The sequence below is a fragment of the Pelophylax lessonae genome (assembly GCF_965119305.1).
Source record: "Pelophylax lessonae genome assembly, chromosome: 4".
Taxonomy (NCBI): Eukaryota; Metazoa; Chordata; class Amphibia; order Anura; family Ranidae; genus Pelophylax; species Pelophylax lessonae.
This window is the reverse complement of record NC_138771.1, coordinates 443,684,641-443,708,172: the sequence shown is the minus strand read 5'-3', so window position 1 is coordinate 443,708,172 and position 23,532 is coordinate 443,684,641. Positions and strand designations below refer to the sequence as shown.

Genomic DNA, 23,532 nt, shown 5'->3' with positions numbered 1-23,532 from the left:
TCTTGAGACTGTGCTGGGAGACACAGAAAACCTTCTGGCAATGGCACGTATTAATGTGCCATCCAGGGGGAGGTGGACTACCTGTGCAACCTCTATAGGGTCCAGGTATTACCTCATGCTACCAGCAGTGACACTGACCCTAGCCAAATGCAAAACTAGTGAAAAACAGTCAGAAGAGATGAGTAAAAGGGAAAAAAAATGTCAGTGGCTTCCACCTGTAAAACCATTCCTGTTTTGGAGGTTGTCTAATTGTTGCCCATCTAGTGCACCTGTTAATTTAACACCAAAGCATCTGAAACTTATTAGCAACCCCCTCTGCTACTTAACTGACCAGATCAATATCCTAGGAGTTTAATTGACTTAATGCTATATAGGTGAGTGAGCTCCGCTCCCACTGCACCCGCCACTGACCTGATAAAAGTACCTCCCAGGGGAACACACAACACAGCCACCTCACACACTGCAACGGAGGAGAGACCAGGAACTAAAATGGACTGCTTTGTCGAGCAAACATGATCCTAGGCACTCATAACAACGGACCGACACAGCAACTTGGGTCAGCGATTTGGAACGAAAAAAAAAAAAAAAAAAAAAAAATGTACCCATAGGTACCGTACTCAAGCATGCATCAAATTAATAGCAAAAAAAGGGGAGGGACAGCACGCTACCCGATTCATATCGCCCAATCTCGCTACTAAAGAGACGCGAAAATTATGTCCAAAATAATAGCATCCAGACTATCACTCCTCCTACCAATGCTTATACACAATTGGGCTTTTTCAAAAGCCGATCTGCAACATCCTATATATAAGTTTTAGCTGCACTCGAACATGCTAAACCCCACCCCTCAAAACAAATGGCTATTGTGTCACTGACGCGGAAAAGGCCTTTGACAATGTCAACTTTGAATGGATTTTTTTTACTCCAACAAGGTTGGGCTTCTCGGGCTGGGTGGATGAGTTCATCCGATCCACGTATGCCTGCCCAACCATGCGCATTGTCGAAACAGCGGGAATAGCTAACCACATACCTAACCCTTGCATAAGGGTACCAGGCAGGGATGTCCATTATCGCCTATACTCTTTAACATAGCCCTAGAGCCCCTGTCGAGAATTAAATTAGAATCAGCTCCTATACAGGGCACTCATCTAGGAAAAGAGGAAATCCGGCATTATTTGCTGACATACTCCTCTTCACCTCAAACCTGAACTCCGATTTGAAAACTATACGCTCCCTTCTAGATGACTTCAGGGCCATTATGGAACTCGGGGTGAATTAGAAGAGCGAAATCTTACCCCTCACACAAACGACGGTAACACAATGGGATCCATCTTCACCCTTCCCACTGACACACCACCACATCACCTATCTAGGCATACAGATTGGGAAAGACCCATATCATTATACCATCTCAATTTTACACCCTTAATAGAGAAAATTAGGAAAGAAGTTGAGGTTTGGCTGACTCTGCCCCTATCGTTTTTTAGAAAGTGCCATCTAATTAAAATGGTGAGCTTTCCTTGCCTACTTTACCCTCTCCAAACAATACCTACCTTACTAAAAACACAAAGATGTGCAAACATGGAACCAAGCGATTTCATCATTCATATGGAATGCTAAAAGACCATGCATCGCTCTACTGAGATAAACCTTCCTAAGAACGAGGGGGGTGCTGGACAACCAGATATCAGATTGTACAATTTAGCTTGTTTACTTAGATACAGCTTGGACTGGATTTCTGGCTTATCCAACTATTCTAACTATTCCCTGGAATCCAACATAGCCTACGCCCTCCAACTTACAGGAATACACCATAGCAAGTTAACTGCGATTCCGAAAGATCTGCAACACCATTATTTTAATTTGAGACACAGTATTAGCTTGAAGGGAAGTTCAGAAAAAACTACACCTACCTTCTAACATCTCCAACTACCTCCCAATCCATGGCAAACCAATGTTTCTGCAATCCTCAGAACATGGAATATTCAAATTCTGGGAAAAAGTAGGCCTAACCCAAGCAACCCCCCTCTTCCATTAAAAGACCAGATCAGTGAAATCCTTCAGCGACTTGGCCACAGAATACAGTCTTCCCCAAACTTATACGTTGTACTACAGCCAAACGATCTCCTACATTGCTTCCCGTTCAGAGTTTTACTTATAACATCCAACCATCCATTATCGACAATATAGTGACCCAAAAATTATACTCCATATCCACCACCTATAAACTGTTGCAGTCCAACATAAATCAAATCTATACTAAGGACTTATTTGGAAAATGGAATGAAGAATTCGCAACAACAGATTTAGAAAAACATATCTTAAACGGATATATGAAGATACGAAAATATACCATAAATGAAACGTGGAGGTAGCCCCAATTTAAGATTATACATAAAGCTTATATTCCGGATCTTTTCACAAAATCAAAGATTCACAAGGCCACATCATGCCCGCAATGCAGCTATCCTAAGCCAACACTGGCACATAGATTTTGGCATTGTCCTCAGATCCTCATTTTGGGATAAAGTGAAGTACATCCAAACTGTAACGGGTTTAAACGTCACCAAGTTGCCCCACCTAATGCCATTTGGCCACAATGCACCTGGACCTTTCATTCACAACCAACGCAAAGATGACACCCCTCAATGGGTTCTTCTTTGTCTACTAGCCGCAAAGAAGGCCATCCTAAAAACCTGGACACTCACTATACTTCCCTTGATATCAACGGTTAAAAAAGACCTTCAGAGAAATACTGGACACTGAAATTCAGAACTATGCTCCCACAAAAAAGTTTTTCAATAGCTGGCGTTCATTCATAGAACATACCTTCTCTCCCACAGAAATCTAAACATTAATGTCATCTTTCCAATACATAGAATGGCATCTTAAGGCTTTAGTGTCACAATCCTTGGGCAAGTTGAAGATCTGAGATGTTCTCTTTCACTACCTAAATTCTACCCTTTTCCGTAGCTCATAACCTACGCGCCAGCCTTACCTATCCTATAGCATATACCACCTGGGATTGACCACTCTAGACATGCGCACCCTACTGCCAACTAGTTTATGTCGAAGAGTTAGCTCAAAACTAAATCTGCGTAAGACCTACCTAACTATATATCGTCTAAACCAGGCATGTCCAACCTGCGGCCCAGGGGCCGCCTGCGGCCCCGAACCACCGGCAATGCGGCCCACTGCCCTGCCCCCTGACAATTTTTTTTTTTTTTTTGCTGGGAAGGAAGGAAGTCGAGTCGGGGGCACAGCCACAGAGGTCTCCAACTAACTGTAGGCAGAGGCTGCCTCGGAGGGGATCATCCACTAGCTGTGTTAAATCAGTGCTGGGAGGGGGGCGCGGCAGCGTTTTATTACTTGTATACCTTAAATATAGTATATATTTTATATGCGGCCCGAGAAAATTTCTCTACACTCAATTTGGCCCAGAGAAGCCAAAAGGTTGGACACCCATGGTCTAAACCTAAAAACTGTACAGTAGACCAGTTCTGAGTCATCCAAAGTTTAGTTTGACATTCTCCTCCCGTACCATGTAAGACCAACACCCCCCCCCCCCCCCCACACACACTTCTTAGTTATGGTCATAAATTAATTAACTTTGTGTGTGTGTAATTATTTATATATTATATACATATATACATACATACATACATACATACATACATACACACACTAGTGCGTCACATAATACCTTCCGCTGAGTAATTTAAAACCACTTCCCTTCTGCCTCGCTGTGACATAAGGGTCGATTCACTAAGTTAAATAACGGCAAATAATGTGGTAAGAGAGAACCTAGGGAATAAAATGGTAGTCGATGCAACTTTTTATGTCACACGGTATTTGCGCAGCGGCATTTTTCAAACATGTTTATTTTTTATTTGATTTTTTTGAGAAAAAAAAATGGATTTTTGTCTTACCGTAAAATCCTTTTCTCTGAGGTTCACTGACGGACACAGCTCCATGTCTTCTAGATCATTGGGCTTTATGCTGCTCTCTTCAAGAGTAAGACTAGGCAGAAAACCTTTTTGGTTACGCTCCTAAGGCAGTCCCATCACTTCCTGCTATAAGACTTCAGTTTGTAACAAGCAGTGTCATTAGAATACATAAAATTAACTCAACAGAGGGGCGGGTGCTGTGTCCCATCAGTGAACCTCAGAGAAAAGGATTGTACAGTAAGACAAAACTCCAGTTTTCTCTTTCCTTCACTGATGGACACAGCTCCAGGTCTTCTAGACCATTGGGATGTCCCAAAGCAGTATCCATATATGGAGGGGTGAGAAAAAACACAGCAATACGTAAAATTCCCAACAAGGCTAAACACAGCCAAACAGGTAAAAACAGGAGCTCAACTAGTAACTGGAGCTCACCACCAGGAAAAAAATTACACCCTCAAGAAGCGGAAGCCTCTGCAACCACAGCCTGCAAAACTTTGTGGCCAAAGCTGCATCCGAAGATGCAAGTACATCCATCTTTTAAGACTTTGTGAATGTGTGCACAAACCACTTGCACACCTGAACCACTGACGCCTGATGAAGGCCCAGGAGGCGCTAAGCGCCCTCATAGGAAAAAGGAGGAACCTGACCCTAAATGGAATAGGTTTGCTTTACTGTTTGCCTGATTTCAACAGTGTAGGAATCACCGACCGGCAGCCCTCTGTTCTTCAGCACCTTGCTTTCAATAGCCAGGCCATTAAAGCCAATGTCTGTAAAGCAGGATGGAAGATTGGTCCCCGAGACAGACGATCTTCCCGAGAGGAAGTTTCCAAGTGAGGTCTGCTACCAGCTTTACCAAGCCTGCGTACCAAGACTGGCGAGGCTAGTCTGGTGCCACCAGAATGACTGGAATCCCTTCTACCTCGAGACTGCTAAGTTGTATTGGAGGAAAGGTGTAAATCAGACGAAACTGACCCCAAGGGGCCACCAGGGCGTCTGCGGCGGCCAGAGCATCCCAAGACCTTGACACGAACCTCTGCACCTTCCTGTTGAGATGGGAGGCCAGCAGGTCCACATCTGGGGTCCCCCACCGAAGGCACAGCTGATGAAGCACCTCTGGGTGAAGAGACCATTCTCCCGGATCCGTCTCCCAACAGATAGTCCGCTTGCCATATCCCTACCCCAGGAATGTGTACAGCATAGAGGGCCGGAACATAGTTCTGCCCACCTCAAGATACAGGCCACTTCCCCGGCCGCTAAGGCACTCTTTGTGCCCCCTTGATGACTGACATATGCCACACCCGTAGCATTGTCCGATTGTATCTGCACAGGGCGTCCCTGCAGACGATCCGTCCATTAAAGGCCCGTACACACGTACCGATCGTCGGCATACAAACGTCGGTGGACGAAGGATCTGCCGATTGTACGCGTGTTAGTATGGTGCCTCCGACAGATGTCTGCGCACAATCCGCGGACAAAAGTCTTTCGTGCAAACATGAAAATATTTGTATGCCGACACCAGAACGGACGATTGTTCGCCTGTCAGTACACAATTCGGCCGACAGACCGCAGATTTGCAAGACTGGGCATGCTCAGAAAATAGAAAACACAGGGAAAGTTAACCATTACATGACATCACTTCTGCAGTCGGCGGACAAAATTCTTGTGCTGTCCTTGTGCTGTCTTTGCACTTTTCAGCAGACACCGACATCCCGGGGAGAAAAGAGGAACATTTGTATGCCGACCATCGGTACGTGTGTACGGGGCTTTAAGACAGAAAATCTGATTGCCCGAATATCCAGGATGTTGATCCGCAGCCTGGACTCCTCTCGAGTACAAACACCTTGGGCCGGGTACACTCCCAAGACACCTCCCCCATCCGGACAGACTGGCATCTGTGGTGATCACAGTCTAATACAGGGGAAGAAAGGATTTTCCCAGACAAAGGGCCGGAGAACGGAGCCACCATAGCAGAGACTCCCACCAACCCCGACACAACAGGATCAAAATTGTCAAAAGACAGCAGATCCTTGTTCTATTTGGTCAGAATCTCCCTTTGCAGAGGTCTGGTATTGAACTGCGCAAGCGGAACCGCCTCAGAGGTGGAAACCATCAGACCCAGTGCTTGCATGCAAGTCCTGAGCGACGACCGATTGTTAAACAGGAGCCTTAAACAGGAGCCGAACCGCATCCTGTAGCTTTAGAAGTTTCGCCTGAGGAAGACACACCCGGGCTGATGCTGAGTCCAGCGTCAGACCCAAGTAGTCCAGCCTGGTGGACGGAGTCAGTGCCGATATCTGAAAATTTAGTGTCCATCCGAACTCCTGTAGGGTTCGCACAGTAATGTCCAAGTCTGCTTATAGAGCCGAGGAAGACTCTGCACGCAGAAGCAGATCGTCCAGGTAACCCAGTACCGTGATTCCCTTCTGTCGTAACAAGGCCAGAACTGGGGCAAAAACCTTTGTGAACACACGAGCAGCTGAGGTGAGACCAAAAGGTAACGCCACGAATTGATAGTGCTCCTCGCCTACAGCAAAATGAAGAAAATGCTGATGCCCGACATATATTGTAATATGAAGGTAAGCTTCCTTGAGATCAATAGGAGCCAAAAGATCCCTTTGATGAAGCAAGGCTACAACCTTGAAATCCAAGATTGGATGAACCTTGCCTTCCTTCCTGGGAACTGTGAACAGATTTGAATAAAATCCTTGAAAACGTTTAGACTCTGGAGCCGCCACATAACTTCTTGTGCCAACAGGTCCTGCACCGCCCCATAGATGCTTGCGAGACAGGCGTAAGTTGGAAGGAAAAAACCTTGCCGGAGGCAAGGACCGAAACTCGATCTTGTAACTAAACCGAATGTCCACAGATCCGGAAAAAAAGGCGAAGATGTCCCTCCACCCAGATGCAGGTGAGGGCGCTCCTTCAGGCTGGTGAAGGCTTTTCTGTGGAACCAGGAGTGCCCGCTTTGGAATTACTACTCCAGGGTCTCTTGGAGCCTCCCGCTAAGTTGCGGGTAGATCTCAAACCCTTTTCCTGCGATCCAGACAGACAAAAGAGCGGCTTGCGAGCCGAGAAGAAAGGACCATGTTTACGATGAGGTTTCTTGCCCCTAACAACCTGCAGGAGTAATGTACTTATAACTCCCGTAAGACCCTTAATGATCTCTTCCATAGTGGCCCCGAACAAATGGTCACCTACAAAGGTTAGATCAGTCAGCACCTTTTCAGAAGGCTGGTCGGCCGACCAGTACTTCAACCATAACATGCAATACCCTACCGAACCAAGGGGGTCGCATCCAAAGATGCATCACAAATGTGCTGTAACCACTGGATAAACTGATTCGCCAGCCCTGCCAGCTCAGGAGGGTGTTGACTCCTTTCCAGATCCTGGCATAAAGTCTTTGCCCATACCGTTAAGGCCCGAGATAGCAAGGTGATAGCAAACACACACCCCCCCCCCGTACAAGAATGAGCGCACCCGTGGCATTGTATATAGTAGAGGAAGGATCGTGTACCCCCAAAGACTCACCACCCAGAGCTGGAGAGCGCCAAACAGCCTGCCACACTGCGATGGAAAAGGAAGAGGAAGCACAGACACTGACACTAGAGGCCCCCCGCAGCACATCACCGCACTCAGACTACAAGAAAATGCCCACCGTCTATAGGAAAACCAAAAATATGGCCACTGCACTACACAAACATGGCCACCGAAGCTGGGAATTCAGAATTCACGTCAAAAATTGCGGCGCTGCACAGGTCCCTGGACCCCCACGGAAAAGGTCATGCACCAGGAGGGAAGACCATAAGGTCTAGGATATTCAGTGCGCCACCCAGTCTGGCTGTTGATTGCAATTCACACAGGAACAAAGTGATTGTAATTCACACAGAAATAAAAATAAAGAAAAAAGTAAAAAAAGCAGAGTGGTCTTCAACTCCGGTCCTTAGGGCCCACTAACAGGCCAGGTTTTAAGTATTACCTTGGGGAGATGCAGACTAGAGTAATGCAATCACTGAGCAGCAAATTATATCACCTGGGATGTATTTCAGTTATCTTGCAAACCTGGACTGTTAATGGGCCCTGAGGACCAGTGTTGAGGACCACTGGTCTAGAAGACATGGAGCTGTGTCCGTCAGTGAACAAAAAAAAATGTTGTTTCCTTTTTTCTTTATTTGTGCTTGTTTATTTTGTACAATATGTATGAAGGATATCTTATGCGGAAAGTTCTGTCACCATTGCCTATTGAGTCGTGTATCTATGCATCCAACTTTTGTATACTTGCTTACTATGTTTTGTACAAAACTCAAAACTTTATCCAAGCAAAAAAATAAATAAATAATAATATGGGAAAGTAGGGTACAGCAAGAGAACTTAAAATGCCCCGTTACAGAGCCCAAGATGAAGCAACAGGGAGAAGCCTGAGCAACCAAACAAAAAAGAGGGGATATCATTGGGACCCAACAGACAACAAACCACTAGTTATGGTGGGGGGGCGGAGTCTGAAACAAATGGTTAGGGACTCTGAAATCTGTGGTGTGAGATGGGAGGCAGACTCTGAACGCCTTTGATGTAAAACAAAGAAAGTGGATTAAGATTGTGATCGTCTAGTCTCATCCAAATGTTCGCTGAAACTGGCAAATGGAGTGAGAATCACGAGGCTTGGACATGCCCGTTAAGTGTATTACTAAAGAGACCCCTTTCCGGCCCACATTGCCAACTCACAAAAGTGAGTCACTAATCGACAGGATCATACCAGCGGCTCTCCCACAGCTCTGGACCCGGAAAGCACTACAAAGCAAACAATACACTCCGGTCTGGAAAGCCCCACAATGCAGAGCCCAGTGACCAAAGGTCACATAACAAGCTAGCCCCACAACATTCAATCCAGTGGGGTCCAGGTATGGCATTCAAAAACATAGCTATTACTAAAGGATCCAGGTAGTTTCCTAAAAAAAAAAAAAAAAAAATCTCAAGCACCACATGCACAAATAAAATAAATAATGCATGCAATAATTTCCATCCTTCTTCCTTGGACAACATCAAAAAACTAAGGAATGATGGCAGTGGGAGGGGGTTATAAGTAGTCACAATTTTGTTTGCCAGTGTTAAATCTTTGTGTAGGAGTCAGTATAGAACCAACTTTTTGTATGAATCCTGCGCTCCTCAATCGAGATGACACTTCCTAAATTGTACATTTACATACAGTAACCCTAAAAAAGGGATTATATGCAGGACATAATGTAATACATACGTTTCTACATAATAAAAAACAAACTTTAACGGAAAGTTACCAAATCCATTACAAAGTTTTTTTTTTTTCTCCAATTTTATCTGTACTCTCAAACCAACATTTTTAGTTTGGGAGAATAAAAGTGCATTAACATGATATACAATGGCAGACTAACATTTTAAACTAAGCATTAAAAAGTCAGCCTACACATTCTTACCCTTCCAATGTGCCTTTGTCAAACGACTCTGCAAAATGAACCTCACCAGTGGGGACTGGAGCTTTGTATGTAACCTGTAAGTATTATTTAAAAAAAAAAAAAAAAAAGTGAAACATTGCATTACAACAAAACAGAGCTAAAGATATTAAGACAGCAGTAAAGCAAAATAAAAATACAAAAAGGAAAAACTGCAGATTACCAATCTTTAGATGTGGGGGCTGCATTAGTTTTCTATTTTAGGAAAGGAAGAATCCTTTATTTCACCTATGATCAAAGCAGTAACACCTTTCCTTGTCTTGGTTCAAAGTGTTTAATAGCACTTTAAGGCTTCTGCTTGAAAGGGGCTTCTAGTGAATTGGTCCCCAATATTCAGCGAAAGCATCAGATTTTTGTACAAACTCCTCATTAGGGAACACTCCATCCCACAGTGATATAAAAGAGTTTTGCTTGCTGAGAGATCATGCCAGCTGTCTGCAGATTAGCTTTTAAAGTCAGTGTGCAAATAGAAGCCCTGGAAAGCAACCAGCTTGTACAGTCACAAAGTACACAGTAATAAGGGGATAACTAAAATCACATTTTAGTACAGACACATGCAGAACAAAACTGCAAAGTACCAGATTCAATTCAGCAGCTGGGACAGTGTTGGAGCAGCATATCTATAGAAATCTCCAGCCTACATGACAATTCTACCCACCACTTTTAGTTCTAGTTGGATCACATGCTTTTCAACATTTACCATCCTAAAATTTCTAGGACCCTGAAAAAGGGATCACATCTTGATCCAATAGTTCCCCCCATCCCCTGAAGCCAATCTGGCTTTTATGTGGAGCATTCACATTTATAATGATACAGTGTTGTAGTTACTTCTGTAATTAAATTATTCTTACATATCTGCCTGAGCTTGTCATTTAGGTACTAGTATGAAAAGGTCAAATTTATAAGGGATTGAGCACTTAATTGGTGATGGGGAGACAAGTGTTGCAAGTAACTTTTCTCTCCTGGTATAAATCACTTTACAGTTCCACAATGTGCTTCCATTAAAATATCTCCTGGCCAAAAGGAGAAGTTCAGATGGGGACACCTTAACATGTCAACTACTAAAAAGGCAGCACAGAAGACGGTGGTAAAGTCATTACTAACATTGTACTTTTATGCATTACACAGAGATGCAGCTCTGAATGATCTTTTACTAAGAGTGAACAAGTAGGGCCGATTGCTCATTCACAATAGTTAAAGATCACTCACCTTACAGGAGGGGACAAGGACTATGTGCTGGCTGTACCTTGCCCCACAGGAATGACATAAGCCAGCATAAAGGAGTGTTTAGGGGACAATGGGCCACTGATCAGAATGAGACCAAGTGCATATAGCAGAGAATTAAAAAAAAATTGATTTTTGTCTTACCATATAATCCTTTTCTCTGATGTTCATTGATGGACACAGCTCCATATCTTCTTTGACCCTTGGGTTATGCTGCTCTCCATAGGAGTATGACACTAGGCAGAAACAAGTTTGACTACGCCTATAGGGCAGTCCTAGGGGGTATACTCCCACTTCCTGTTATAGGACTTCAGTTTTTTAACAAGCAGTGTCAGAAGAATACATAACCAAACTCAACAGAGGGGTGGGTGCTGTGTCCATCAATGAACATCGGAGAAAAGGATTTTACTGTAAAACAAAAATCCAGTTCTCTTTTGTTCATTGACAGACGGAGCTCCACATCTTCTTTGACCCTTAGGACGTCCCAAAGCAGCGTCAACATCAGGGCTAGAAAAATTTGCTTGAAATCTAGGAGCCAGCTAAAAAAATAGAAGCCAGTTTTTTTTTCGTGCATGGCGAATGGACGGCTTCTGTTGGACCAGCTGCCATACACACGGGCCCAATGGCGGCCAGTTTTTAATGAACCGGCTGATGTTGCCCAGCATTCGACCCCTGTGTACTTTGTTTACTTCTTCTGAGAGATATTAAAGGAACACTCCAATCAGTGTGACCAATTCAGTGGTCATTAGTGGTAGGAGTAAAACACTGCACATGCTGGGATACTTACAATTATGTGCTGGGGGCTAATTTAATTGCACCCCTAGCACATGTGACTTACTACTGGCTGTTACTGCTGGCAGTACTGCTAGCTGGTACTGCTGTAAGTACAATACTGAACAAGTCACCATTTTTCTAGGTAAATGTATATCTATAGCTATTGACATGAAACTTTCACCACGTCAGTAATAACCTATGCAATCCATACACGCAAAGAAACCAAAACAAATAATTTCAGAAAAAAAGTTATGTGTTATAAAATGGAACACAGGGAAAAAAAGTATTGAACATATGAGGACAGGGAGGTTCAAAAAGGCATAGAAGGCAAAGACACAAGCTGAAAATTCAGTAATTCGAAAGCAATCGTGCCCTTTGTCAGTGTGAATTAATATCAGCTGGTTCAACCTCAACTGATGGCCTATAAAAAGGTGTCATTACCAAGGTGTCACATAAGAAACCTCTCATGATGGGTAAAAGCAAAGAGCTCTCTCAAGACCGTTACAAAACATACTGATGACATTGGTTACAGAAGGATTTCAAAACTTCTGAATGTGCCAGAGAGCACTGTTGGGACCATAATCTGGAAGTGGAAAGATCATCATTTCACCATAAACCGGCCAGGACTAGGTGCTTCTCCCAAGATTTCTGACAGAGGAGCGAAAAGTATTATTAGAAGAGTTGTTCAAGAGCCAAGAACCACTTGTGGAGAGCTTCAGAAAGACTTGGAATTAGCAGGTACAATGGTTTCAAAGAAAAACAATAAGTAATGCACTCAAACACCATGGCCTGTATGCACGCTCACCATGCAGGACTTCTTTGCTAAAGTTCTTTAAAAGTTGGCTGCACAACATTTAGACAAGTCTGTGACATACTGGGACCATATAAAATATAAATGTAACGCTTTGGATGCCATAATACACACCATGTATGGAGGTCAAATGGCACTTCACATCAGTCCAAAAACACCATACCAACTGTGAATTTGATGAATGGAAAAATGTACCAAGCCATTCTTGATAAAAATCAGTTGCCATCTACCAGGCTGATGAAGATGAGATGGGGAATTGGTTTAAAGAAAGAAAATAAAGCTGCTAGAATGGCCCAGTCAATCACCTGACTTGAATCCAATAGAAATCTTTGGAAAAAAACTGAAAGATCAGAGTTCACCGAAGAGGCCCACGGAATCTTGAAAATTTGAATACTGTGTGGAAGAATAGCCAAAATCACACCTTAACTGTGCATGCAACTAGTTTCTCCATACAGGAGGAGTCTTGACGCTGTCATTACCAACAAATGATTTTGTACGAAATATTTTTAAAAAATTCAGTTAGCGAGTTCAATACTACTTTTTCCCTGTGTCATTCAATTTATTTTAAATAACCTTTTTTAACTTATTGTTTTGGTTTCTTTCTATGTATGGATTGCATGGGTTTGTTACCAACATGTGGTGAAAATGTAATGTCAATAGGAACTTTAGAAATATATTTACCTAGAAAAATGGTGACATGTTCAATACTTAGCTACATGTTGTCCAAGAAAGGTTTCACTTTTTGCTGCAGAATTTTGTATTTGGTCTAGAGATCCCCTTTAATAGAGCCCTGGAGGCTGTAAAGCAATCCTGTGACATTAGGAGAGGCATATGTTCCTGGAAAAGTTACCAATTTTATCCAAGGGTGAAGATGCAGAATGGAACTGTATTCTGCACTGCCTGTTCCATTTCTTAGCTGTACTTACCTGCCACTGTACCTTCTAAGCATATGATATGAAATGCACAAAATGTGACTGCAAACTTTCTACAATATTAGAAACCGTGCAAGAAATATCATAAAAGCACTGTATAGCTTTCTAAATCTCACCAGTTATTTCTACCTGCTTGAACCTTCTGTAAATCTTGGCCTAAGGAACCCGAGGCTGAAAGGAAAAGTATTAATGATTTTGCATTTTCTCCCTGTGCGGGTTTCCTCCAGGTGCTCCAACTTCCTCCCACACTCCAAAGACATGCTGATAGGTTAACTGGCTCCTGTCTAAATTGGGCCTAGTATATATATATATATATATATATATATATATATATATATATATATATATATATATATATATGTATATATGCGAGTTAGGGACCTCAGATTGTAAGCTACTTGAGGGCAGGGGTTGAAGTGAATGTATAATATACGCTGCGTAAATTGACAGCGCTATATAAAATTACCTGTAATATTTAGAAGACTTTGCCTTTTTGTTCTATGGCTTACAGATGCCATTTATTTAAACTATACTTAAAACTGAGTTCCACCCAAAAGGGAAACATCCGCTCATCTGCTTCCTCCCCTCCCCCGATACCACATTTTCGGGGGGGGTGCTGTCCCTTGGAAGTTTGGCCCCCTCTTCCTTCCCCCGCTGCCAAGCCAATAAGAGTGTGCAGCGCACTTCGTGCATGCGTAATAGGGAACCGGCTGTGGAGCCGAAAGGCTTCACTGCCGTTTCCCTTAGAATGATGGGCGGCGGCAGCACCTGGCAGCCGATTCGAAAATCGGATGGGGTGCTGACATTGCGGGCTTCCTGGACAGGTAAGTGTCTATATATTAAAAGTCAGCAGCTACAGTATTTGTAGCTGCTGACTTTTCATTTTTTCCCCAGCTGGAAAACCACTTTAAGTTAAACAGATGTGAACTGTAATGTTTAACACAGTATCAAAGCCAAATGCAAGCATTAAGTTGCATCTTACCAATTCTTAAAATGTGATGGCTGCATTGGGGCCTTTTCACACAGCTCTGTAGCAAAATTGCAGTAAAACAAGATTTTGCTGGATTTTAGATGCATTTCTTGTGCCTTTCTGGGTTGCCCACACCTGTGAAAAATGGACATGTGACAAAAAAACGCTCCAAAAAACGCAAATCGCTGTGTGTTTTTACCACGATTTCCATTCAGTTCAATGGGAGGCTGCGATTTAGTGCAGTTTTCAAAACCACAAAGATGCAGCACGCAGGACTTTCCCATAGTCCCATAGGATTTAAAAGGGAAACATTTTTCCTGCAAAAGGTAAAAATGCAGGGGAAAAAAACATATCAGTGAGAAAGGGCTTTTTTAGTTTTCTTTTTTTACGCTCGATATCTTCCATTTTCATATGGTGACCCGGCTACCAATAAAAAGAAAAAAGGTGCGCAAACAAGAAATAGGGCTATCAGCTGCGACCAAAACTCCAACCTGGATGGAGTAGTATAAATGAAAAGGAGAGTAGGTGCTCTTGATATATACTATAATGATCACTATGCGAGTTATAAGTGAAAAATAATGGGCAAGTGTCTACAAAAATGTACACAAATTATGACACAGCAAAACTAACAAATTATTACATAAAAGTAATTGATAAAAAAAATTTCTGTGCAAAGAAGAAAGGTGATAAATGATAAGTCCCAAAAAAAGTCCAAAAACTAGTGCTGGTAAGTGTTCTTGATGTTAAGGTGCAAATAAACCAAGGTGCAGATTATGAATACTCGGATCCCCCACAGCACAACATGTGGACGAGGAAGAGGTACCCTTACCGACTGGCAACTTTAGCATGCACTTATGAAGAGGTTATAGACCCATTAGGCACAGCAAAGAATCTTCCCACTGACCAATCCTTCACCTCGTGTAAAAGTATGGACTCTTACCGGATGTCTGATGATCAATAATCAGATTAAGGATTTTGGAATGGGTGTCTGGATTCCCCACTGTCCAAGAATAAGCGTTCCTTAGGTGGTCCTGCCCTGGCTCCTTAACAGTAGGAATATGCACTTCCTCCCTGGGGTCACTTCCAAAGGATGTCCGCAGAATAGCTGAGGGGCGGCGGCGGCGGCTTCTTCCTCCTAACCCCAGCTCCACTTCCCAGGTCTCCCTTACCTGCCTGGGCGCAACCTAACCCGACAGCTAGCACTGCTTACAACCACAGAGTCACCACCCATCGTTGAAGCCAGGGCAGGACCACCTAAGGAACGCTTATTCTTGGACAGCGGGGAATCCAGACACCCATTCCAAAATCCTTAATCTGATTATTGATCATCACACATCCGGTAAGAGTCCATACTTTTACACGAGGTGAAGGATTGGTCAGTGGGAAGATTCTTTGCTGTGCCTAATGGGTCTAAAACATCTTCATAAGTGCATGCTAAAGTTGCCAGTCGGTAAGGGTACCTCTTCCTCATCCACATGTGGTGCTGTGGGGGATCCGAGTATTCATAATCTGCACCTTGGTTTATTTGCACCTTAACATCAAGAACACTTACCTGCAATAGTTTTTGCATTTATACATTTTTTTCAAGGGTTTGAGATAAGTCTGTACAACAAAAGTATACATTATAATCATGTAATTTAACAATGTAGGAAAAATGAAATAGTTTTTGGAATTTTTTTGGGACTTATTTATCACCTTTCTTCTTTGCACAGAGATTTATTAATTACTTTCATGTAATAATTTATGTTACAGTTTTGCTGTGTCATAATTTGTGTACAATTTTGTAGACACTTACCCATTATTTTTCACTAAGAGTTTTTTCATAACTCATAGCGATCATTATAGTATATATCAAGCGCACCTACACTCTTCTTTTCGATCCAGCCAGCAAGTTGTTTGTTTTAAACCAAGCACAAGCTCACCAGCAGAATGTATCCGTTTACATGGATGAGACAAACCATTTACCACCGATAGGGGTAATTAGAACCATACGCTTTTATTTATTCATATAAAATCTTTACTCCAAAAGGAAAAAAAAAAAAAAAAAACTTTTGCTGTAAAGTGTGAGATGGAGTTTGGCTGCTTTTGTATTCAAATACTGCTGTCTGATGTGCCTCCTGTGAATGTTCCTCCAGAGTTGTGAAAAGTGTGTTACTGGCCAGATCACCAGGTGCAAACAGCCAAAAGAAAAGAAAACTAATGCAGCCACTACAGTACCTCTGATTGCCAAGTTGCAAAATAATATATTTTTAGTTTTGGATTTAATACTGCTTTAATACTGATGCAACATAGATTTAATTTTGTTTTAAATTAGGGAAGGGACCCACCTTTGGTGCAGGAGGTGGAGTGCTGGTCTCTGGCTTTGACTCTTCACTTTCAACGATATCATCCAAATCGTCATCTATGTCTAAACCATCATCATGGTCGTGATCGTGGTCATGGTCGTGGTCATGATCGTGGTGGTGGTGGTGATGGTCTCCACCATGTGCCTTTATTGTTACTAATCCAACAATTAGAAAGACTGCAAAAAGTAACCACTTAAGATCCATGATCTAGGAAAAAGAATCATATAAATAAAGTATTAAAGTCAGGACATTTAAACAAACTAAGCTATCCAAAAGGTCACCACAAGCTCAACGCTACACTCTGGATTTAAAGAGGAAGTCAAGCCTCCTCTAACTTGTACCTATAATTACTGTAAATCTCTCCTAAACATGCACCATTTAGAAGATATTTTGCATGCTGCCAGACATCACTGGCTCGTGCGCTGTGAAGGAACGGCCTTCTGTGCTCATTATGCCTTTGTCTTTCAGGTTATTTTTTTTACATTTTTTTTTTGGGGGGGGGGGGGGTTTACAACCTCTTTAAATACTTTATTTTCATTTTCCAGATTTTTTTGTACAAAATAGGAAGGTAAAAAGAACAAGTGATACAGGCTGGTCTACAGGGGCTTTGGAAGAAAAGGCAGATAAAAAAAAAAAAAAAAAAAGGTAAATCAAACTCTGTATCCTATCCTCCAGGAAGGCAGCAGTCAGACATTTATACATTTTATTTTTCACATTCAAACAAATAAATTTTTTATGAACAAATCCAGGTAAAATGTACACATTTAAAACTAGCATGGTAGGATGTAAAATGGAAGTTTCTGATAAAGGCCTGTGTGAAATGGTTTGATACATTGTAATCCTAAGAAGCCAAAAACAATTGTTGTTATGGGTAGGGCTGCTCAAAGAGAACTTTAAAGCTATAGCCTAATGTTCATTATTGCTTAGTTACACTGGCCCACCTTGGACTAATCACTTGGCTCAGCCCTGCCTCCATTCACAGGACGCCTTTTATTTTTTTTTTCAAATGAAAAGACATCACTCCTCTGCCTTTCCAAAGCGTTTTGTGAATAGCTTCACAGGACCCGGAAGATTGCAACTAATCACTTGTGAATAGCAATGACTAGAAAAGAAGAGAACAGGTAGAAAAGAAGGAAAGTTTGTAGTAATATTGGTAAGGCAAGGAGGAAAGTTTGTAGTAATATTAGTAAGGCAAGGGGGGAATGAGGGGTGGGAAGGAGAGGAAGCAAATGGGTGAAGTGGTATTCATCATTACCACCAATAAATAAAACTGGAGAAGAAAATACATCATCCATGGGTAGCATGGGCATCGAAAGGTTGTAAGGAGTCTTCTCTTTAAAGCTCAAGTTTAGGATATATAACCAAACATTGGACATGTAATGGAGTGCATCATTATTCGCTTCCCATATACGCTGCTCACACAAATTGAAGGAACAATTCAGAGTATAGTATCAAGTCAATTAAAAGATGTACAGTTCGTTTGGTAGAACATCTCCTATGGATCACAGAAGTGTAGTTCGTTCTGCACTCCTGTGACCCGTTTTCAGCAGAGAGCTGTCTGAAGTCGGTCCAGGCACCACGGAGTCTGGATCCGCCAGGTACATGGACCGACACCCAGCTAAGCCTCTCAGCGAACCACTGGATAAGGTGGAGAGGCTGGGTGGTAATGTCATGCTCTCCACCTCATACAGAAAATACTTTGCATTTATTGAAAAAAAAAATGTATGTAATCATTTTTAAAAAGTCAAAAAATGGAAAAATATGCATGCGTTCTAAAGATTACATAGTTACATAGTTGGTGAGGTTGAATAAAGACAAAAGTCCATCCAGTTCAACCTGTGTAGATGTGTGTGGCTGTAATCATCTTGCATACCCCTGAATGTTCTGATCCTTGAGATGTACGTCTAAGAGTCTTTTGAAAGCCACCATACTACCCGCAGAAACCACCTCATGTGGTAGAGAATTCCACAATCTTGTAGCCCTAACAGTAAAGAACCCCCCACGTTGCCTGAGGTTAAAACGCTTCTCCTCTAATCGCATTGTATGCCCCCGAGTTCTCATGCAATCCCTTCGACTGAACAGCTTTTTTTCTAAGCCTAGATCCCCATTTAGATATTTAAAAATTGCTATCATGTCCCCCCTCAGGCGTCTCTTCTCCAGGGAGAATAAATCAAGCGATTGCAGACGCTCCTCATAATCAAGGTCCTCCAATCCCCTAATTAGTTTAGTTGCCCTTCTCTGGACTCTCTCCAGCTCCAAAACATCCCTTCTGAGGACTGGTGACCAGAACTGGACCGAATACTCCAGATGAGGTCGGACCAGAGTTTTATAAAGTGGAAGGATTATAGTCTTATCTCTGGAATACATCCCTTTCTTTATGCATGCTAATATTCTGCTAGCCTTGGCAGCTGCCGCTTGACATTGCATGCTGTTGCCTAGTCTATCATCAACCAAGACTCCCAGATCCTTCTCCATTTTTGATTCTCCCAAGGGTTCCCCTCCTAACGTGTATTGTGCTTTTATGTTTCTAGTCCCCAAGTGTAAAACCTTACATTTCTCCACGTTAAACCTCATTTGCCATGTCTTTGCCCACTCCGTTATTTTGTCCAGGTCATTCTGTAGGATATCTGCTTCATGCTGTGCTGTTATTGCCCTGCCTAATTTTGTGTCATCTGCAAAAACTGATATTGAACTACTGATCCCGTCCTCAATGCTGTTTATGAATAAATTGAACAAGGTTGGTCCCAGGACTGAGCCCTGGGGCACCCCGCTTACTACCTCAGACCAGTCCGAGTATGCGCCGTTTATTACCACCCTTTGGACACGCCCTTTTAGCCAGTTCCGTATCCAAGAGCAAACCCTGCTGTCGATACCTGCAGACCTTAATTTATAAATTAAGCGCTTATGGGGAACTGTATCAAACGCCTTAGCAAAATCTAGGTACACCACATCCACTGGTCTGCCCCTATCTAGCTCACAGCTCACCTCCTCGTAGAATGTTAAGAGATTGGTTTGACAAGAACGCCCATTTGTAAACCCGTGCTGGTTACTACTGATGATGCTGTTGTCCTTAGCAAACTCTACGATATAGTCCCTTATCATCCCCTCCAGAAGTTTACATACTACTGATGTCAGACTGACAGGCCTATAATTTCCCGGTATATGCCTCTGACCCTTTTTGAATATCGGAATCACGTTAGCTTTCCTCCACTCCCCTGGTACATCTCCTGTCCTAATACTGTCCGCAAGATGTACTAACTTATTTTAGAACTTTGCTCAGACATCGGCTTTTACCATTCAAAAGAAAAAATGTACTTGTCCAACCTTTAAGAAAAATATACTATAGCTTGTTTTTGTCTAAAACACACAAATTAAATAGTCAAAAAAGTTATAGTACCAGCAGCTGGCAGATTTAACACAAAGTAGGTCAGTAAAACATGCTGATCTCCTTTATCTGTTAGTCTGTTCTGAATGTGAATTGTAATCTACAGGGATGATGTTGCATCAGTTTGTCATACTGACCAAATTTAAAAATTTGGTTGGTAGGAATATTTCTGTAAAGATTTTATAGGATAAATTCACCTTTCATAACATGTTGTTACGCCCATATTAAGGGAGTAACATGTTATGAAATGAATGCACCACTCCCCCGATCCCCGCTGTGGGATCTTCTCCCTGTATCTGCTAAAATTTTTAAGACGCAGCCATGGGGGAGTCCGCCCACCCAGCCACATCACTCATTCACAGTCCTGTGAATGGAAAATTACAAAGTCCGGCAGGCTTTGCGGCTGTCGACTTGTAGTTTTTAATGAACTACCACAGAGCTGTGAGCACTGTGGTAGCTCATTGAGTCTTCCTGTCAGAATGTATTGGCTTCCTTGTATCAGGTACGAGCAAGCCGATATACTGACAGATCTGCATGGCATCAGCAAACTTCACCAAAAAAAATTGCATGGTGCTTTTGAACCATGCTATTTCTAGCACCTAAAACCAACCCACAGGACCTCCTTAACCCTACAAAAGTAAGAACTGCCCCCCCCCTACGCCATTCTTTTTCCTCAAGCCTGCAGGATCACGATCAGACCTTACTGCACCTTCACATGGTATTACCATTACAGGGTCTTGCTCCCCTGTAGGATGGAGTCCCAGGTCTTAGGCTGCTAAAAGCACCAACAAGGCTGGGAGCCTGTTTTTCTGTGGATCTTTTTCCAGGTAAGGAGTCTAGTTCAGCCATGCTCCTCCCGGGAACCCCCCCTCTCCTCTGGTTTGGGGGCTGCCCTGGTAACATTGATGCATTCTGCATTAAATGTAACTTGTCCTACTTACAGTCTGTCCCAATGTGGTGGGCTGGGGTGCAGGATCTCTAGAAAGCCCCTCTGAGCCCCTGGGGCGCTTCGCGCCCACTGCCTAACCTCTGTTTTACTGTTCTGGGGGCGGATCGATGGCGCCGCCCTATGACGTCATCTGCACGTGCCCAGTAGGCAGATGAAGCCATCGGCGGGCATCTTGGTACTCCCATAGGAGTATGTATTCATATGGCCAGCCTCTCTCATTCTGAGGGTGGAAGTCAGAAGCATAACATCTCCCTCGCTGCTGAGGAGAAGCTTTCAAGTCTGCCTGTGCTGCTGCCTTCCGCTGGAAGCCAGAGGTATTGCAGGTTTTTTTTTTTCTCTCCTCTTGAAAATATATATTTATTTATAATAAAAAAGGGGGGGGGGTGGGACTATTAGGTTGGGACCTTTCCATTTACTTTTTCTTTTCTTCTTACCCTTTGTGTCTCTCTTATCCCAGCCATCTCACGTAGTCCAGTGGCACAAAGATCCTCAACATTCCGCTAGGTAAGAGGCTGCACCATTCAGGTAAGTCTTAAAAAAAAATAAAAGCATCGGGCGTATGAAACATCAAAATTTCCTATGTTTCATTGCAGCCCGCAACGCCAATCATCCCGCAGGGACTCACCGGCCCAGAGGCCACAGCCGCTCAAGACATGACCAGTATCACTCGTCTACCCCTCACACATCACACAAATCTCGCAGATCGCCCCATCGATCTGAAAGACAACACAGTTCCATCCGGCCTGGGGACAAAGCATGCTGGGTCTGTGGCAGACAAGCTCTGCCGGGAAAACTGGTCTGCGAAACATGCTTTTTAGAAGCCACAGGGGAATCGGGAAAAAGAAAAGCTAGAGTCCATTGATACAATGAAAAAGCTGATTAAGGACTCAATTCGAGAACTGAACTTGTCCCAGGAGTTGATGGCCCCGACTACAAGTGGGGGATCCCTTGAGACTCAAGTCCAAATGGCAGGTTCCGGCTACAGCTCAGAGGACGAAGGGGACACAGCGGAGGAGAATGTGTCTACCGTTGATTTTGGGTTGATCGGCCCCTTCGTGGTAGCGGTCAAGAACGCAATTGAATGGGAAGAATCACCTGAGCCCCCTGCCAAGTCCAGGAAATACTTTCCCCACCACAAGAAAAAACCTCCTACCTTCCCACTTATGGGGGAGATAAGGGATCTGGTGACAGATGAATGGCGGAAGGTGGATAGGAGACCGATCGTCTTTAACCGCTTTAGTAAATTATACCCTCTGGCGGAATTGGACGCCCAACTATATGATGGTATGCCGTCAGTGGACGCATTGGTCATGAGATTGGCCAGGAACACAACTTTATCCTTAGAGGACGCAGTCTCCTTTAGAGATGTCTTAGATCGAAGAATCAATGCTGATCTAAAGAAGGCGTATCAGGCGGCGGGGGGGGGGGGGGGGGCGGGGGCGGCAGTGGCTTTAACCTCAGTATCCAGAGCAGCACGTGCTTGGATTGACAATATAGAATTGGCCCTCAAGCAAGGGTTAGACACAGACCAGATTGTGAAGGCTCTGGGTGAGTTAAAATTGGTGTCAGATTTTGTGGCAGAAGCGGCCATTGACACTCAAATGTTCCGCCAGGGCCATGCTATATTCAGTCACGGCAGAAAGAGCACTTTGGCTAAAACCATGGGCCGCTGATCCCTCCTCCAAGCAGACGTGGTGCCACATACCCTACGATGGGAAAGCCCTATTTGGCGAAAAGCTGGATACAGCCATTACCAGAGTCACAGGGGGCAAGAGCGGTCTGATTCCTCAGGATAGGAATAAAAAGGAAGAAATTTGCAGCGAGAGCAGTTTTCCAGCAAAAAGCCAGAGAAGCCAGAACATACCGTCCAGGGAGAGAATACAGAAGAGGTTGGAAGGGCTCCCAGGCTACCTTCCTGAAGATGGGGAAACAGAAGCCTGCTACCTCTACACAGGAAGGCCAGAAGTCTTTTTGACTTCTTGCCCACCCAAACCGGCCCAGTGGGTGCCCGTCTCAGGGCATTCTCTCAGGTTTGGGTGGCAACTTACTTGGATCGTTGGGTCACCTCCACGATCCTTCAGGGGCATTTTTGGAGGTTCAAGTGCCAACCTCCCCAGTTCTTCTTTTCTACCCACCAGGATTCCAAACTCCGAAGAGAAGCGCAAGATTCTGCTACAATATGTCCAGACGCTAATTCATCAGCAGGCAGTGGTACCAGTGCCGGAGTCGGAAAGATTCTTAGGCTTTTATTCCCCAGTCTTCTTGGTACGCAAAAAGGCGGGAGGATGGGTGCCAGTTCTAGATCTGAAGCGGTTGAACAAGTTTATCCGCCTCGAGCGGTTCAAGATGGAATCCCTAAACACGGTCATCCTAACTGTGCAACCAGGCGACTGGATGGTCTCTATAGACTTTCAGGATGCGTATCTGCATATACCAATACTTCGTGACTTCCAGTCGTTCCTAAGGTTCAAGATAGGGGAACTTCACCTACAGTTCCAGTGTTTGCCTTTCGGCATATCCACAGCCCCCAGAACCTTCACCAAAGTGTTGGTGGCAATGCTGGCACCCCTCCGGGAGAAGGGGGTCCGTGTCTTACATTATCTAGACGATATTCTCGTCCTGTTGCAGGACAAAGAACTCCTAAAGATCCATGTTCAACAAGTCTTGGACACACTGATGAGGTACGGATGGCTAATCAATCACTCGAAGAGCCAG

General features: G+C 43.5%; 1 protein-coding gene across 1 annotated transcript in view; it reads right to left on the bottom strand.

Annotated features, from left to right (window-relative positions):
* CANX (calnexin) overlaps positions 1 to 16,687 on the bottom strand; it is a gene marked incomplete at its 5' end in the record, with an annotated part of 123,352 nt that extends 106,665 nt beyond the window's left edge. The window contains 2 exons of the mRNA XM_082255330.1: positions 9,392 to 9,465; positions 16,466 to 16,687. Of these exons, the coding sequence (XP_082111456.1) occupies positions 9,392 to 9,465; positions 16,466 to 16,687 (296 nt within the window). The remainder of the gene's footprint in view (positions 1 to 9,391; positions 9,466 to 16,465) is intronic.
* Positions 16,688 to 23,532: the final 6,845 nt, after the last annotated feature.